The 17,922-nt window shown below is 39.0% G+C and overlaps 2 protein-coding genes across 3 annotated transcripts; one reads left to right on the top strand and one right to left on the bottom strand.

Annotated features, from left to right (window-relative positions):
• Nucleotides 1-238: 238 nt before the first annotated feature.
• slc28a1 (solute carrier family 28 member 1) lies at nucleotides 239-6,599 on the bottom strand. Its single transcript, XM_069686070.1, has 18 exons — nucleotides 6,596-6,599; nucleotides 6,284-6,357; nucleotides 6,127-6,203; nucleotides 5,757-5,848; nucleotides 5,433-5,622; nucleotides 5,213-5,354; nucleotides 4,848-4,961; nucleotides 4,351-4,425; nucleotides 4,174-4,254; nucleotides 3,977-4,057; nucleotides 3,683-3,808; nucleotides 1,947-2,077; nucleotides 1,693-1,861; nucleotides 998-1,195; nucleotides 825-906; nucleotides 628-726; nucleotides 436-541; nucleotides 239-356 (listed from the first exon to the last, which is right to left on the bottom strand). Exons 1-18 carry the CDS (start codon nucleotides 6,597-6,599, stop codon nucleotides 239-241), a joined length of 1,959 nt encoding a protein of 652 aa, XP_069542171.1.
• A 3,497-nt stretch (nucleotides 6,600-10,096) lies between these two features.
• On the top strand, nucleotides 10,097-17,234 carry znf592 (zinc finger protein 592). Of its 2 annotated transcripts, XM_069687011.1 has the most exons (9): nucleotides 10,097-10,225; nucleotides 10,701-12,919; nucleotides 13,301-13,479; nucleotides 13,559-13,732; nucleotides 13,817-13,976; nucleotides 14,237-14,491; nucleotides 14,624-14,736; nucleotides 14,824-14,965; nucleotides 15,051-17,234. In XM_069687011.1, exons 2-9 carry the CDS (start codon nucleotides 10,721-10,723, stop codon nucleotides 15,561-15,563), a joined length of 3,735 nt encoding a protein of 1,244 aa, XP_069543112.1. In that variant the 5' UTR covers nucleotides 10,097-10,225; nucleotides 10,701-10,720; the 3' UTR covers nucleotides 15,564-17,234. The 2 variants fall into 2 exon arrangements, with proteins under 2 accessions (XP_069543112.1, XP_069543113.1); XM_069687012.1 differs by lacking the exon at nucleotides 10,097-10,225 and having other exon boundaries at nucleotides 10,646-12,919.
• Nucleotides 17,235-17,922: the final 688 nt, after the last annotated feature.

Genomic DNA, 17,922 nt, shown 5'->3' with positions numbered 1-17,922 from the left:
TAGTCACAATTTTATTTAAAATATTTACATTCATCAAACTGTTTATGCCTGAGTATTTCCTGAGGTATATTCCTTAAGGTATTTCCATTTAATCTTTTAAGCTTTAAATAAAAGTCTACCTGAATTTACTCATAATAAAATACATGAAAGTTACATTCATCTTTAAAAGACACACATAAAGGCTTTACATTTTTACATGAACACAAATATACAAACATGTACTGTGTATTTATCTCATCTACATACACACTTCAGAAAGACCACAACACTTACAACAGTTAGCGAAGAACAGGGTGACATTTGCTACATTGCTCCAAGATCCTTCGAATGAGATGAGAGTCCCATTGTTTACAGTGCTGCAAAGAAATAAATTTGTGTCACTCAAGTGATTTTTAATGCTGTCACATCTCTGTAATTTTGAATGTACGCGCTTACCTTTCAAAGAGGTCGTTGCAGCACGTTTGTATACTTGAATCTGTGGCGTTGAAAGCAGATTCCTTGAACAGCCCAACACAGTCAAGTGGAGGAACAAAGAGAAGCCCTGAGATATAAAGTGAAAAAGCAAATCAGTTACAGTGCAACAGGAAACAAGCTTGAATACACGCCAGTTCGACTAAAAGATCTTACCTGCAATGCAAGCATTGACCAGAGATACACAAGTCCCTGTGATCATAGCTCTCAACACCATAGATGAGACATCACTTCTTCTGGATGGGCATATAGAGGCTTTGAGAAAGGAAAATAGAAAATGAGAGGGATGATGAGAGAAGGATGTTGTCTCGGGGTAGGACTAAAACATGACAACAGGGTTATAAAATACTCACATAGGCCTCCAATCACAATACCCAGTGAGCTTAAGTTGGCAAACCCACAAAGAGCATACGTGGTGATTATTTCTGATCGGACCTGAAGCAAGAAAAAACAACATCAAGTTGTTTAAGTTATTTTGTGTTGCGTCCTCACAGCATCTTAACTCAAATTCAGAATATGTACTCACATTTATCCATTGTTTTACATCATCGACAAATTCATCGCTTCCACTGAGCCTCTTGGCCTTCAGTTCAGATAATTTCTCATAAGCCACAAACTCATTGAGGAAGAGCTTTGTCCCAATGAGCTCAGCCACAATGAAACTGTCCTCATACGGTACTCCCATCATGAAGGCCACAGGCATGAACACGAAAGAGCAAATCAGCTGAGAACATAGAAACACATAAGGTTATTTGAATATCATAAGACTCACTTGTTCATTGACAGTACAAGCAAGCTTAATCTGTGACATGTATGTGTAGTTAGAAAAAAATGTTTCAGAACAACTACTGAAATTGTCAACAAACTTAACTGTTATTTTATTTTATTTTATTTCATTTTATTGCTTTTATTGTTTTTATTGTGTTTTTTTATTGTTTTTATTTATTCCTTTTTATTTTACTATCTATTGTAAAGCACTTTGGTCCACCGAAAGGGTTGTTGTAAAGGGCTGTATAAATAAAGAACATTTACAAACAATCAAAACACATTTAATTTATAAAATATTATACATTTTTTGATACATGTACTATTTTTTGTTACTGACATTTTACATGCTCCTTTGATCTTTTTTTTTCACTTGGTCAAAACTAATAAATCAAGTTTTCAAATCCAAAAAGACATGTTACATCTTATGTTATCCGTCTTTTGCAAAAAACGTACCTGAAACGTGATCTCAGGATATCCCACCATACCTCCGAGCCAACTGAACGCTTGATTTATGAACGCCAGGATGGCCAGGAAGGCGATCAAATTTGCGGCAATGTTAGCAACAAGACCTATTGAAGCGGATGCTCCACTGCTAGCAGCCTCCAAAATGTTCTTTTCATCTCTAAGGGAGTAAAAACAAAACAAGTCATTTAATTTACAAAAACTTCATGAACAAGGAGAGGACAAATTGGGACTTAAATACGCACCCACAACCCACTTTAATATTCTTCTCTGACTTGAAGGGACTCTCCTCTGTCTCTGGGAAAGACAGTTTGGAGAGGGCCAAGGCACAGGGAGCAGCCATCACAGAGGCTGATATCAAGGAGGAGGCATCAATCTGTAAAATACAGCTTGTTATTTAATTAAGGGTGATATGGTGCAGTAACCGCAACAGTAAGCAATTCATACAGTATTTGATATTCATGATGTTCAGATTTACTGTTATTGAAAAAATAAAAGTGCTAAAAGTGCAAATCAGTGAAACCTCGCAGCATTTAAGTCTTAATTTATTTTCTTGTCAGCTTTTGGACAAAGGTAAATTAAGCACCACTTCTGTATAAATCCTCATTATCTTAATATTATGCATTTGCAGCATAAATTAAAATAAACGTATAATATATAGATATAGGCCTATACATAAACAATAAAACACAGCACTGATGATGTTAAAGTCAAAGCTACTCCTTTCACCAATCCGCACCTTTTTTGGTTTTATTGATAGTTGAATCTTAATATCTTAATCTCGGTATCACATCAGAGGGTGTACTGAATATCATCACGGCTGTGATTTAGGTAATATACAACAGTTACACACGCGGCAAATAGAAGTAAACACCAATGATCATCAACAGATTATTTTTTGCTCCACCATCTGAACTAGTTCCACAACTTAACTGAAACTGGACTTTTGTTGCCAAGCAACCCAAACATTCTCCTGCACTCTGTTACCACAGATCAGCTGTTTTGCATGATGTACGTTCATCTGTATGTTTTATTTTATCATCAACCAGTGAAATAAGAGTCTGTTGTGTGATTCAGAGGTACCAGCTTGATCAATGTATGACAATTGCAAGACATTCACGGCCTGCTGTATGAAACACCTGTCTGAGACGGAGTGATACACAGAGTGAAAATTCCCAGTGATGTTGTACTCTATATTGCCACTCATGGAATGCCTCTTGTCCAATCAGATTACTTGGTTGGAACAAACAGTTGTATAATGATTCATATCACGCAGTAGTATTTCTCTTGAATTAAGTTATTGGGCCATAACACGTTTTTACTGCTCGTCAGCAGAACTAATGAGGACTTATCAATCCCTCATTACAGAATGGCGGTTTTTCAGTGGCCTTTGAACTGTTTTGGTTCAGATTATGCTTGGCAACATTATCATGAATGCCATTAACATGATTTATTTTGAGCAATATACTGTAGAGATAAAAATTATATCAGATTTTATTCAGACCGTGTAATCAGACCGCGTGTTAACACGTGTGGGCACACTTCCAACATGTTTAGTTCTCAGCTGAAAGGCTGACACTACTTTGTGTCTAGTCATTCAGAGAGAACCATAATTTCTTGTGGAGCACCCCAAGGCTCAATCCTTGGTCCCATTCTTTTTTTCTATCACTCTATCATCTGCTAACACGGTATCTTTAGCAGTAAGCCAAACACCTCACCTCAGATTAAGTCACTTGCCTCCTCACACCATCAACAAATCCCTTATTTGTGGTGACAGTCTCAAACTAACTTTTTTCCCTACAGGAATATAGTTTATGGTGATGCTGCAATTAGTTTATATGGCCCCATCAACTCTGGGTTGTTTGTTTTCAATCTTTTTTGACTCTGTTTAATCACTTTGTATAAAATGTGCAATATAAATATAGTTTCATAATTGCTACATGTATGCATGCATGATGTGGTTGCAGCAGTTTTGCCTCACCCCAAATGAGATGAAAGCCCCCATGACACTTCCTGCAATTGTGGCAAATCCACCAGTCAAAACAGCATGGATCTCAGATTTGGTCATGTCCTTCAAATAGGGCCGGATCAACAGCGGGGCCTCGGTCTGATGTACATGAAGCAAAAGTAAACAAGGTTAGGAGTTAATGTGTTTCTTATTACACTGCAGTTATTAATGAGGGCAGCAATTTGAGGTCATTCATTGTAAATCAAAATGTAATAAGACTAGTTTTAAAGATAGAATTGCAAAGACATTAGGCCTTGCCCAGAGTACCTGTCCAACAAATATGTTGCCTGCCACACTCAAGGTCTCTGTTGGGGAGGTTCCCATCGTTATCTGCATAACCCATGAGATCTGTGTGGACAAAAACACATGGCATTTGGTCATAGTATGTCCCTGCAGGTGTAAGCAAAATACATGCAGACCTACAGGAACCTATATGAGGCAGTACAATTTTAACCTCTCTTTACCTTCAGAATGAGCCACTGCATGACCCCCAAGAAGTAAAGGATCGACATCACACTGCTGAAGAACACAACAATGGGCAACGCCTGAGGAAGAGGTCATAACTTCAGTTAAGATTGTTCAATTTCAGCAACTGATTGAAAACCGTATTCAAGAAAAATATTATCCACTCATCAACTTACTTGAAAGGCAAAAATTCCATCGATCAGATCCCCAAAAACAAATGAAGACCCTTCTTTGGTGTAATCAAGGAATACCTGTTATAAAAAACAAAGAGGAAACACGGTTGTATTATTTTAAATCTTTTGTTCTTTCCTCAATCAGTTCATTTATGCCATTTACGACACAGCTAATCATTGATTTGGATTTTACAACAGGAAGTCATGAAGCTAAATCTGCAACTTAGAGGAAGCAGTAGGCTGAGCTACACATTAAAAGCTGATAAACAGAATTTCACTAACTCAACCCTTGTATGACCCAAGGTGGGTTGGACAGCCTCATAAAGTAGCTTTAAAGATAAGTACTCTGGTAGATAAGAAACAATGTGTGTCGTACAAGTACACTCTGCTGTGCAAACCAAAAGCATCAGAATCTTGTATGATGAGCCTCAGAGCCTGCTTGTTTCTTCTACTAAATTGCATATTAAATAAATTAAGCTATTTATATTGTAGTGTATTACCTTCACTTGATCTCCCAGCCATCCAAATGCTACGAGTCCAGGTTGTGTTCTTATAACAAAAATGCCAATACAGAACTGCAACCCGATGCCCCAAAACACAGGCCTCCATGATACCTTAAAACATGAGGAAGGGGTTAGACCATCAGTGTATCAGGGAGTCTCCATAAAACCCCATGTTATTGCAAGGAAGCACTTATGCTATACCTTTTAATGATAGGTGCACAAGGCCAAATGATATCCAAAGTCTCAGCAAAACAAGTGTTAGATAACTTGAGAGATAACGCCCAAGCATGTTTCGAAACAGTTGCCACGACAGTAATTACTCGTCCCTGACAAGAATCGGTGGTTGACTGTGCAAAACTCACCGCCGTCCTGTGTGCTGAGAGCAGGAAAATAAGCAGGACGAACATGACCACACCTCCGAAAGAGATGAGCTGCTCGGGACGTTTTCTCGTGTCCAAGACGAGCCACACCACAAGCAAGGCCACGACCGCTAAGATGAAAACCCTGTAAACAACATAAAACACACCTTCAGATTCCATTATGTGTAAAGTATTATTGTACAGTAAAAAATAATTTACTCACCATTTCAACCATTTCAAGTTAGATTTAAAGCACCTAACTGCTGGTCTGAAGCACCGACTGATGCTTCCTCCCTTGTACTCCTGCAGAAGTTCATATGATTTAACAACAACAGCCAAAACAGTGAGGACTACAAGAGCGGTGGCCCTCTGGAAATCCAAAACACAGGCTGCGATGAAGTACGCCACATAACCTACAGGAGAGAAAGCACGTTTGAACAATAGTACTGTCTTGTGATAGTCTTAAAGAAAATATAAGAGAAAACAACTGTTTAAAATGCAAGCGAATGTAAACTTCTGACACAAATAAACAGACTTATAATATTACCTGCTCCGAGTATTCCCAGCATGACATATTTGAAGGTCTTTGAGTGAGACTTGATGTAATCCTCTGTGGCATTTATAGGCTTGGCAACTTTGCTGAGGGACAGGGTAAATTAAAAGTAAGTGTTAAAAATGTATTTATAAATATCTGTTTCTTGAGTGAATGAAAAACAAGGAAGTACAGTCAAATTTTACCAGTTACAACCCAGAACAGTGCATATTTTCTATTTTATGTACAGAATGTTAATCAAGCACAAACAGTGTTAACAAAATCAATGTTGCAGAAGCTTTCTGCTGAGCACCTGCATACCCAGAAGATTTCTGCCTAAACAACTGCTACTTGCCACAGCGTAATCACATGTACTGACACACACCTTAAGTATGATCCCAGTCCCTTTTTAGTCCTTTTAGTCTCGTCTTTGACACTGTTAATATCAGTAATGTCGTCCTCCTAAGAAAACAACAGCTTTTAAATAAAAAAAAAAGATCATGTTGTGCTATTAAAAAAAAAACAATAAATAGGATAAATACCTCTATTTGAAAAGCCAGGTTGTCCACGCCGCTTCCGTTGGCAACATTTTTGAGCTCGACATCTTTGGTTTCCGCTGAAAAACACAATCATTGTTCACTTCAATATGCTGCAGTCTGCAGTAGGAAAGCAGCTTCAACTTTAACAACCAGGAATGCCAAACAAGTAACAAGCTGTGTCTCTGTGTACTCAGTGAGATAAAAAAAAGCACTCAAAATAAGTCCACAGAGTCCACGTGGCATATCTGTTAAAGAATGGTGCACAAAAGTGCAAAACAAAGAGCTTAATTAAGTAAAAAGCAGAGGCTGGCTTACTCATTGTGCGTCCTCCTACTCCGGGCTGTCAAATGCTGTGTTGTAAAATACACTGCCCTCTATGAAAGCTCTTATCATTAATTAACAGACAAGTTACGTAGGGTACTGCTCTGATTTGTCTCAGGAAGAACAGGATCCAGGAAAAGGTGAGATAATGCAAAAGAAACCCTGACAAGGACCTTATGAAGCAACATTCTGTGGACGTGATGTTGACCAGGCTTTCCATATCTCTGGAGCATCACATGATAAGATTCTTGTTGACAAATTCACTTGTTCTGAAATTGAGCATTTGATATGAGCTGATATGTGACGATTGATTAATCATGAATGAGTTTATCTGTAGGAGGTTGGGCTCCACCCGTGCTTTTTGTGGTCATATAAAGTCATTATTTCTCAGGAAGACTTTCTAAAAATAAATTCCCTGAACAATTTGAGCAGCAGCATGATGAACATATGGCTTCACTCAAAAGCATATTTTATTTTCTTTCTATTCTAGTTTTACTGAACTAAAACAGGGTTACTACGGAAGCCAAGAACAGCCATGCTATTATTTTAAAAATTCGATTAACCTAAGTTTGCAAATTTAATTTTGGGTTTTCTCAAGATAATAAAACATGTTTCTATGGAGGACGTGTACTGTCAAAATAAAATAACAACTTTCATATTTCATTAATTATAACAAAAATAAAATTACGAATAAATAGTTTGGGTCAATAAATTAAAATTAATATAATGCAAAAATAAAACAATTTAAAAAATTGAAAATTAAAAGGTTGATTATTGTGAAAGTAAATAATATAAAGAAACAAATAAAAAAAGAAAGACTATTTATGGCACGCTTTACCAATAAATTCATGCCTAAATTTTATTTTTCAAATGTATTTTTGCTGTATTTCATGGCTAATTGATTTATTGAGTTGTTTATTATTTCAGGATTTTGGCAGCTTACGCCCTCCATAGTTTTCTCATGGTAACTTGTTTATTTATGTCTTTATCTTTTTTATCTTTTTTCAAGATCATTAAAAATAATTGTGGAGAAACTTAGAAATGATTGTCTGGTTCATGCGATCTTGTGATTTCAGGAGGACTTACAATGAAACAGTGATTAAAATGTTGATACATCAAGCGTACTTCTTTATGTGACTATTAAGCTTAAATTCAGTTTAAACTTGTGATCTAAAGATAATGGCATTAAACAAATTATTGCAAGCATGGCCTTTCTGGGCCTCCACATTTAAGAAAATGTACTTCTTACTAATGTTTGTATCTTGCGAAAAACGTATGTAGATTATGGTCGATATATGTATTTCCCTTTTGGATCAAAATGTAGGGAGTTATAGTTCAGACTTAGATAGAGTTAGATAAATAATCAATTTTAAATGCTGCCTGTGGCTGGACACATTTTCAAACAGCCTACAGCAGTAAACCCATGTTTTATGGTAAGGAAAGACTGTAGAAAGCATTATGTAAGTCAAAATGTGTTAACTGTGCAACCATGTGATGTTTAACGTTATTGTGTGTTTGCAGTGATACACACAAATAACTTTTTGTGTATCAAAGCCAGTAAATCTAATGTTTTGTTTATGACAGAATCTAATCTCTTTTATTGATTGTTTTGAAGGATAAGTACACCAAGCTCAGTTAAGTTAAAGCTGTTACCTGGGCCATTAGATATAATGCATTGCAGTTTGTACTTTAGTTTTCAGGGTGATGATTCATGATTGGATATAATGGCAGCCATTAGTTCTCCTCGCTGCTCTTCAAATTTGATTTTGTCACATACAAACAACCTCTGATTCCTCATGAAAAGGCTTTTGTCCATGGCTCATGAAACTCAATTGGGGTTTCAGTCTGTCTGGAGGAATATGATAAACATTAACTCTTGTTTAAAAGAGGAGAAATTTGTTTTCACAATGTTTTTAGAAAGACTTGTTCACCCTGCAATTCATTAGCAGAGGTTAATGACCTAATAAAAGATTTTATAACATAACATTAAACGCCTGGTTTAACAATCTGACACAATCTTTTTATTTACACCATTAACTTGCTTACCTGCAGATTCAAATGTACAAATTAGACGTGGCAGTCAAGGTTTTGACTGAAGAAACGCTTGTACGGGCATAATACATTGCCAACATTTTTTAGTAATTTTAATATACGCAATATCATACTGGGTTTATGCAATATCTCCCCACCAATAGCTCAGCCCAAACCTAGCTTGTTTACATCAAATAACATTACTGTAATCACTGCCTGCATATTGACACACAGTCCCTTTATCTAGCATAGCTGTTACGTCCTGTTGCGTCATGGCTTCTGTTGGGTTTAAAGTATACTTTAATACTTTTTTTCTGTAGTTGATACCAAAGTGCAGCAGGCCTGAGTGTCAGTAAACTCAACTGGAATTGGTGTCGCCACTTTACTGCCAGCGGGAAGAGAGACGTTCAGTGTTCTGCCCTCAGTAATGTCTTACAGGATACCAAACACTGCATCTCACTTGAACAAAGCTGGCTCAAAAATCCATTCCTTCATCAAAAATGATTTATTATGTCCCAGTCGGTCCCATTACATAAAAGTCAAGTGCAGTATACTAAAAATACCAGATGCCTTACTACAGCCAGTTGCACTTTGCAGAATACTAGCCAATAGGTTTTTGATTATTCTGGCTATATCAGGGATACCGCTGTCCTCTCAGGGGCTTCTGATAAAGTGTATTTTCCAGACTATAAAACTTTTTTATTTAGGCTGTATTGTATCATGATAACTTATTCAAATTCTGGATAAAGTATCAGTTGTGTTGTTTCATATGATGGAAAACTGGTTTTTAAAAAAAGTACCTTCTTCACTGATAATCTTTCTTGAATTCCAATTGATTTCACTAGAAATATCCACCCAGTGCTCAAATAATACTTGCCAGGAAATCCTTGGTGCAGTTGTTAAAAAACAAACAGTAACACAATATCTAATCCAGCATGAGCAAACACTTGGCAACAGTTGCGAGGAATAACTCCCTTTTTAACAGGAAGTAACCTCAGCCTTGGTGAACAGCCATCTGTCCACAAAGAAGTCTGGCATGAAGACAGCCCTTGAAATATACCTTTCTTACCATGTTGTCGCTGAATGCAACGTTGCAAGCCAGTTGGGAAGGAGTATGCAGTCGTTGAAGGGTGTCAATAGAAGGGTTGGTGATCAGTCAGGGTCCCTGCTGGTGGTCCTGCAGGTGGTCAGGCTGTTGGCACTGTTCATAGCAATGCTCCAGCCAATGTTTCATAGGCCTTTATGATTAAGTTCTAAGTATGGTTGTAGTAGTTGAAACACGAGTCCTTAGTTTCTAACTCCTGTCAACTCACGAAACGCATAATGACATTGTGTATTTTAGCAGCTAAGAAACAACAATCTTCCCTTTTGGGGATGTGTAGTAGTAGTGGTCAGTGGCACCGCCTCTCGCCTGTAAGACCGCGTCGAGGGCTCGAAACACCCGAACAGGAAAGGAACGAAGTAAACGCTAGTAGCTTGTAGCCTAGCTATGAAACCCTGCTACAGCCAAACGTTACTGACTTAACGAGCGCCCACAGTTAACTGACTTTATAGCTGCTTTACTGGAAATGTTAAAAATAACGGGATCAAATGGTAAGTTCACTTGGGTATCGAAAAGTGACTTGACTGGCTTGTATCTAACGATTTGCGCGATAGCATGTTGCTAAGCTAAATTCCTGCCTTGGCTCCGTTATGTAGCTACACGGCTAGCTGTCTGTATCTTAGCTTGCTTCTATGTTAGCTACGCTAACAGCAAAACAGCTTTCATGTAGTTCGACATATAAATAAGTTGATATGTGGTAACAAAGGGAGCACTATAGCCTGTATTAAATGTGTATGTGTATGTAATTCATCACTTGGTATAGAGTAGTAGCTGCATAGATGAAGACCAGTTAGCTAGAGCTAATGTTAGCAAAGAGGACGTAGCAAGCTGCCAAACACTTATGAGTCAAATTGTGCAACATCCATTTCTCATGCTGACAACAGTTCTGTCTACCCTGTCTGCCTTGCCCACGGAGTTAATGTCAAGATAATATAATAAGCTAATTCTGTATTTCCTTATTTGTAGGTTGATGAAACTGTGCAGCCATGGGTGACATGAAAACCCCAGATTTTGATGATCTTCTGGCTGCCTTTGACATCCCAGATGCTACAGGGTTGGACGCCAAAGAGCCCATACAGGGGAGTCATGAGGAGACAGAGAGTCCGCTGAAACACACAGGAATATGCCTGGATGACAGTTTATTGAGTAACAAGGCTGTCGCAATAGCGGATATTCCTGCTGTAAGTGTTATTGTAAAAAACACAAGTCGCCAGGAGTCATTGGAAGGTTTTGGAGCAGAACTCCATAATGGATTCAGGGGACAAGAGGCCTCCAGTGACACTGATGAAACAACTAACACTGGCTTATCCAAATCATTTGTCTCTGCTTTGAACGGGGAGAGTTCAAGAGAGCGTCTTGGAAAGGCACCTATTCAGCACAAACCTGATGGAACACCAATATTTTCACAGTCACTTTCTCATTTTAGTCCCATCTCCAGTCCGGAGTCTGAAGACACTCAGTATAGTAGAGATAAAATGCATCCAAAACAAGATAGCCCCTGTTTCCCAGAAGCTTCCGTTTTGGTGGAACCCTCAATCGCGGACAATCCAAAAAATCTGGACCTCAGCATGTTTGATGACTGTCCAGAGAATTCTGATATTCTCAAGAACACTGAGAGGGCGGCAGCAGAAAGTAGTAGAAGTGAGGAGCCCCCTGACATTAGTGTTAGTAACGAAACTGATATAACACCCAGAATACACAGTGCTCTTCCCCCACCAAGCAGCAGTCAGAAATTTCTTGATACCAACTGCAACTCAGGAACACCAATTGATGTTCCTACTTCTTATCCACTTGTCAAATCTCAGACATCTAAACTATCTTCTTGCCTTGAGGCTCTGGTGGCTCTGAATGCTAGAAATGATCCAAGAGAATCCTCAACTGTTCAGAGTGACTGCATGAAAGCTAGCCCCAATGTGCCTATATCCCCACGAAGCCCCAGAAGTCCGCTTGAAGCTGTGAAACGGTTAATTAAACCCTCTGATAGTCCTGTAAGCATCTGCAGTGACAGCAGTGGAAAGGCATCCCCCGCTGTGGCATCTGGGTCACCTGCTGCTATACCCAGGGTTAGAATTAAGACCATTAAAACCACATCCGGACAGATCAAGCGCACAGTCACCAGTGTGCTACCTGATTCAGAAACAGATGACATTCATTCTGCATATGAATCCTCTCCGTCACAGAGTATGATAAGCGAAGATTCTTATTGTAATATGTCTCCTCATCAGTCTCAAAGTGGGGCTGCTGACAGCATTGTAGGGATACAGAGTAAAGGTAACCCAGCTAGTACATCTTCACAGAAAGTTTTACACAACAAATCGGAGGCAAACTTAAGGAAGCCAGGCGTGACGCATCCCGCAACAATTTTCCATAATGCTAGTGGTAAAGTTAAACGATCTGTTACACATCATAAGCAGAAAACAAAGAGAGGATCATCAACAACCAGCCACACAGCTGGCACAAACTTCCTTCCTAAAGCGATGCACTTAGCTAGTCTGAACCTGGTCCCTCACAGTGTTGCTGCTTCGGTCGCTGCTCGATCCACCTCTCATCAACAAAGCAAACGCACACTCTCCACTACGGTGTACAGCACAGTCCCACTGGTGCATCAGGTCAAAACAGCCAACCCTTATCCTCGCACGTCTATTCCCAATACAGCAGCAGGAACCTTAAACAGACTGTTGAACAATGCCAACCCTTTGCCTACATATGTCCCTAACCTGAACCCCCCTCCAGAGAGCAACATTAACCTTCCACCACGCGGATACTGCTGCCTCGAGTGTGGGGACTCCTTCGGGGTGGAGAGGAGTCTTGCGTATCATTATAGCAGGAGGAGCGTTCACATTGAAGTAGGATGCACGCACTGTGCAAAGACGATGGTATTCTTCAACAAGTGTGCCTTGTTGGCACATGCACGGGAGCACAAGAACAACGGCATGGTGATGCAGTGCACACAGCTTCATATGAAACCCATAGCACAGGGACAAATGTTTGTACCCCTGGGTACTGATCCAGTGAATGTGGACTCTTACACCTCTCTGTCATCTAAAAGTCAACCTGTCCTGCCCCTGTATCCAGACAATGTTATTCGCCACCGCCTCCGTTGCCTGGAGTGTAACAAGCAGTTACCTGACTACAAAGCACTAGCAGGTCATTACCAGAGGCCGTCAGAAGATGTGGAAGGACTAGTGAGTACATGTTGCATATTTTGTTTGTTTTTTTGTTATCCCAGCATGTGTTTGGCACTCAAACCCAATCATTCTTACTGAAGATCTAATCTTTATAAATGGGTCATAATTATACTGGTTAAACGTTTTAAAATGATCAGGAGCTTTAAAAGACTTTTACTCAAACTGGAAGTAAATAGCATACTGGGCACTACTTTCCCCTAAGAGTTGATACATACGTACATACATATGTTTGACAAACAAAATTAAAACAGCGCTCACATTAATTAGTAGTATATAACCAGTATAATACTTAAAAGGCACTGTGATGATGATTTTATGCATTTTCAACGTTTCATGTAAATGTTTTTCACCTTTTGTTTAATGTTTTTTATTAAACAGACGTGTCAGGTGTGCTCCATGCTGCTACCAAACAAGTGCAGCTTCAGAGCTCACGAACGCATTCATGCACACAAATCTCCTTATTGCTGTCCTGAGTGTGGTGCCCTGAGTCGTTCTGCAGACATACAGAAGCACGTCAAGGAAAACTGTCTGCACTATGCTCGCAAGGCCTGGTACAAGTGAGTAAGCACGTGAGTGTCATTAAAACACACAGTACAGTGCTCCAGAACAGTTGCATAATGTTTTATTTCCCTCCAGATGTCTCCATTGTGATATGGTTTTCAAAACCATTCAAGGACAAAAGACTCACATTGAGGAGAAACACTGTGAAGTCTTTTACAAGTGCTCCATCTGTCCAGTCGCCTTCAAGACCCCCGACAGCTGTGAAGTGCATTTAAACATGAAACACAGTGCTAGCAAAATATCCCCTCTGTAAGTAACATCTCATGATCTAGCTGTTCAAAGTTGTACGTTTTTTTTACGGTTCATTTGAACTGTTCCTTCTTTCTTTTGCAGGTTAATCTATAAGTGTTCGTGCGAGACAGTTTTCAAGAAGAAGCCGTTACTGTTTCAGCATTTCCACCAGAATGCCAACAAGCGTGTTACATGTGTTTTCAAGTGTCCTGAATGCAACTCGGTCTTTCCACAAAAGCAGCTGTTAATGCAGCACTTCAAGGTTAGCAATGATTGTATTTTTTAATAAGGAAATGTTGTGAATCTTTGATGTTAACTCCTTGCCAGTGATCTCTTCGGCGTGTATTTGTGGGTTGGATTTCTTTTTATCCACGTATTTAATGCTAGTAGTAACTGCCTAATAATTAGTCATTGAGTTCTCTGTATAAAATAAAGACTATGTTACATGATGACTAACATAGAGGAGAGGATAAGGACTCATATTTTTGTTTTATCTTGTGATTTTTGTTTTCTGTGTTGCAGGGCGTTCATATAGGAAACATGACAGCAGAGACAGAGGAGCCCAGTATAGAAACAAGCAGCGCTGACTGGCACCTGGATTCTCGTTCTGTCCAACGCCACAAGAGTCCCGTCAAACACACAGATAGTCACAGGAAGAAGGCCGAGCAGGACCGCAGACCGCGTGTGAAACCAACCGGCTGGACGTGTGGGGAATGTCTCCAGTTTTTCCCTGAACGAGAGTCTTACGTTTCCCATGTGAAGACCAACCATGGAAAGGTGAGATATCGCAAATATCCCATGCTGGGATGTGTATGTGCTCAGCCAAAACATGAATGATGGCTGCACACTCAAATTGCTTTTGAGTAGAGAGTCGACTTGACAGTCATCATCACTTTACTGTGTTTTCAGTCAGTGAAGAAGTATCCATGTCGACATTGTGAGCAGTCTTTCAATTCTACTACCAGTCTGAGACGACATATACGCAGTGACCACGATGGAAAAAAGAAAACGTATACTTGTTGGTAAGTTTTTGTTTTTAAAATAAAAAAAAATACTGTATGTTTTATGTTTTATCAAATTAAATCTATTCCATGTGTTTTACACGTCAGGTATTGCACGGATACCAAGAAAATATTTACAACCAGTGTAACGTTGAAGAACCACATCAGTCTAATGCATGGAATCAAGAATCCTGATCTCAGCCAAATGCCCAAAACAGCCATCCAGGAATCAAGAAAGGCTTCAGGAAAGGTAGTTATTTATTATATTTTCAACACAAACAGCAAAATAATAACTTTATTTACGCCGTCATTAAAAAAACTGCTGTGACTTGCAGGGGCTTGTGTCAGGCAGACTTTCCAAGGACACACAGAAGGAGGGGGAAGACCGCACTTCCAGTCTGGAGGCTCCTTCAGCAAAGCGTCTGAAAACTAATTTCCGCTGTTCAAAGTGTGGTTTCGTCACAGATAGTAGTACAAAGTTCCAGCAGCACATACCGCAGCATAAAACGGATGAAAACACTCCTCAGTGCCTTCACTGTGGCCTGTGTTTTACATCTGTGCTGTCTCTTAACAGACATCTCTTCATTGTACACAAAATCAAGGATCCAGAGGAAGGGGAGAAAGAACAAAAGAAGACAGCGAGAGTATTTAAGAAGAGAGAGCGGCATAGTCAGCCTGTCAGATACGCAGGTACTGATGAGGTTAATGACACGTTACCGGAGCTTAATGAACCTGAGCCCTCACAGGCAGAAGAGCCAGCGAGTCTGCACTGTGACAAGAGCGTGGACAGTAATTTAAACCTGAACAGTCACTCTCAGACACTCCGATCTCTCTCAATGCCTCTTTAAAGCTGCTTTAATGTCTTCGGTTTTCATGTGAAAGTAACAATGGATGTTTGATGTTCTGCATGGAGGTGGTACAAAGTGTTTGGGCCTTTTATTTTGAAATTTCTCTTACATTCATTGCCCATGCCGTAAATTCAAGCAGATCCTTAACAGTTAGTAAAGAACAGTGTTTTATAGATTTATATTCATCTTTTAATTATTTTATTTAATGTTGCATGTTGGAAATGTTTTAATCTTGCCTTACAGACAAAACTGCACACATATTATATCTGAAGACTTTTCTTTCTATTTCTTTCTCCCTCCAAACGTTTCGTCCAGCCTGACAGGAGACTCAGGAATGTCTGTTAGTTTGAACATCTGGTATTGATTGGTGTAACAGTGAAGGGGAGGATTCTTTTTTTGCCTTTGTTATCAACAGAAATTTTAATTGCCTGCATTTAGTCTAAAGTATTTAATTCTACATACGAGTATCTGAATGGGATTCATCTTACAGCTTCTATAACATAACTGTTGCAATGAATTTGCAGTACAAAGCTAAAATTGTATTCTTCATTTATAACAAAGCATATTATAAATCAATATTAATTTATAAGCCTTATATCTGCATTATTGATTAGCATTTATTTGATCAAATGAAGGCTCACTAGGGAAAGCCTACTAAAGTTAGGCTAAACATAAGAACAATATTTCTTTTGACTATTCAAGCGTTCTGCAATGACTGCTTTTGTTTTTATGTTTACTGAACGTGTTTGATTTGTGGGTGCATGTGTTGTCTAAGACCTAGCCCCAGTTTTATGATTGTTGTTTTTGATTAAGGGTTCAGGGGAATCATAGAGAGGTATTGAATGTGTGGTGCAGCAGTATTGAAAATACCTCATATTGCCAGAAGTGTATTTTTCAGGCAGGTGAACAGTCAATGTTTTGTCATATCAGGGTTTTTGTTCTGGATGATCCAGAGCAGGTATGAAAGTGAAGTTCAACAGAGATCATGTCTTATAAATCAGGACCTGTTTACATCAAGATACTTTTATTCATTATAATAATAATACTAGTAGAATCTAGTAGGATTCAACTCAGAGGACAGACAATTCATAGTAATGGATACTTGATGTGCGACAGGTCCTGATTTGTAAAGCAGCACCTCTTGTTTTGTGTTGAATGCATGACAGTTCCTACCTCCATGGTTAAACGCAGTGATTGTTGATGATGAAAGGCTTTGAGGAGTTGCAGGTTATCTCAGTGCAATGTAAAAATTAGTCTATAAAATGTGTATTATCCCACATTATTAAATTTTATAAATTCTTTTGGGAATGATATAGAGGCTATAAGGTCATATTGACTGGGCTTGGCAAGTGAACTTTTCTATTTAAGTGCTATATGAGCTCTTTGTTTCTCTGTTATGTTCAGTCCTTAAATCACCACACTGCAGCTGTTCAACTGCAGATGCTGAAAAGAATTACTTGTTCACAACTTGTTCTTTTGTAATGCTTGTTCAACGATATTTGTACTTTTGATACTGTGTACAGTGAGGACTTGTATAGGAAGGTAACCTGTGTACATACAGTAGCCAACGAACCCTGGATTCACAGCATTTCTTAAGCCATTACATCTATTCAGCATGCAGTGGCCCATGTGCCTTGCTGTAATGTTTACATAAAGTACTTACAAATAAATTGGTGCATTTGAATAATATATCTGCTTTGTCTTTTATGTGACAGACTGGCTCGTGTATGAAAGATCTGGCTGCCGGGGGGGAAGTATTTAATGGTATTTGGATGTGATAATTAGTTTGCATTGAGGTCACACTCGTCATAGCAAGTCAAAAGGCACAAAGCACTCTAATGTGCATCACTCATCCAATGAGAAATCAGCCACAGAGGGATGACATCATCCCATCAGAATATTAAGCCCATCCTCTCCTAGTATAACTGCCTGTCCCCAAAGTAACAGCAGAGCAATGAGACTTTAATGAACTCGCTCCAAATTACGAAACACACTTTTTAGGAATGACAGGCACTTTGAAAAAGGTTTGCAGAGCAGGATTCCTGTCTTCTTTCATCCTTATCTCTTATGTGACCATGACGACTTCTATGACGCTTGATTTAACTGAACTGAAAAACAAAGTTTCAAAGATCAAGGTGAATCCGAGGGGGAATCTGTGGGCAACAGGTAAGAGAAATAACATTCATCTGGCTCATCATGTTGTACCTATTTTCGTCTTTTTCTGAAGGTTTGTATTGTGTGTTGTGTTTTGTGTTAATTAAGGGCATTTCATGGGAAAGAAAAGTGTTGGGGATAGTTCCTTGATAGAGTCTGCCTCTGAAGATGAAAATGTTCCCATTGAAGTCAGAGATGTACGTCC

Source organism: Semicossyphus pulcher, unplaced genomic scaffold (genome assembly GCF_022749685.1).
Source record: "Semicossyphus pulcher isolate SPU_LCO1_2020_fin unplaced genomic scaffold, fSemPul1.0.p SCAF_8, whole genome shotgun sequence".
Taxonomy (NCBI): domain Eukaryota; kingdom Metazoa; phylum Chordata; class Actinopteri; order Labriformes; family Labridae; genus Semicossyphus; species Semicossyphus pulcher.
Note: the sequence above shows the minus strand (reverse complement) of the source record. Positions and strands in the feature narration are given on the sequence as shown.

Coding starts and splice junctions, on each gene's coding strand:
- slc28a1 (XM_069686070.1), bottom strand. Junction 4,255..4,350: donor ATGGAATTTTTGCCTTTCAA/GTAAGTTGATGA, acceptor CCTCTTCCTCAG/GCGTTGCCCATTGTTGTGTT. Junction 1,196..1,692: donor ATCCTGAGATCACGTTTCAG/GTACGTTTTTTG, acceptor CTATGTTCTCAG/CTGATTTGCTCTTTCGTGTT.
- znf592 (XM_069687011.1), top strand. CDS start 10,721: ATGGGTGACATGAAAACCCCAGATTTTGATGATCTTCTGGCTGCCTTT. Junction 12,920..13,300: donor CAGAAGATGTGGAAGGACTA/GTGAGTACATGT, acceptor TTTATTAAACAG/ACGTGTCAGGTGTGCTCCAT. Junction 14,737..14,823: donor AAGAAAACGTATACTTGTTG/GTAAGTTTTTGT, acceptor TTTACACGTCAG/GTATTGCACGGATACCAAGA.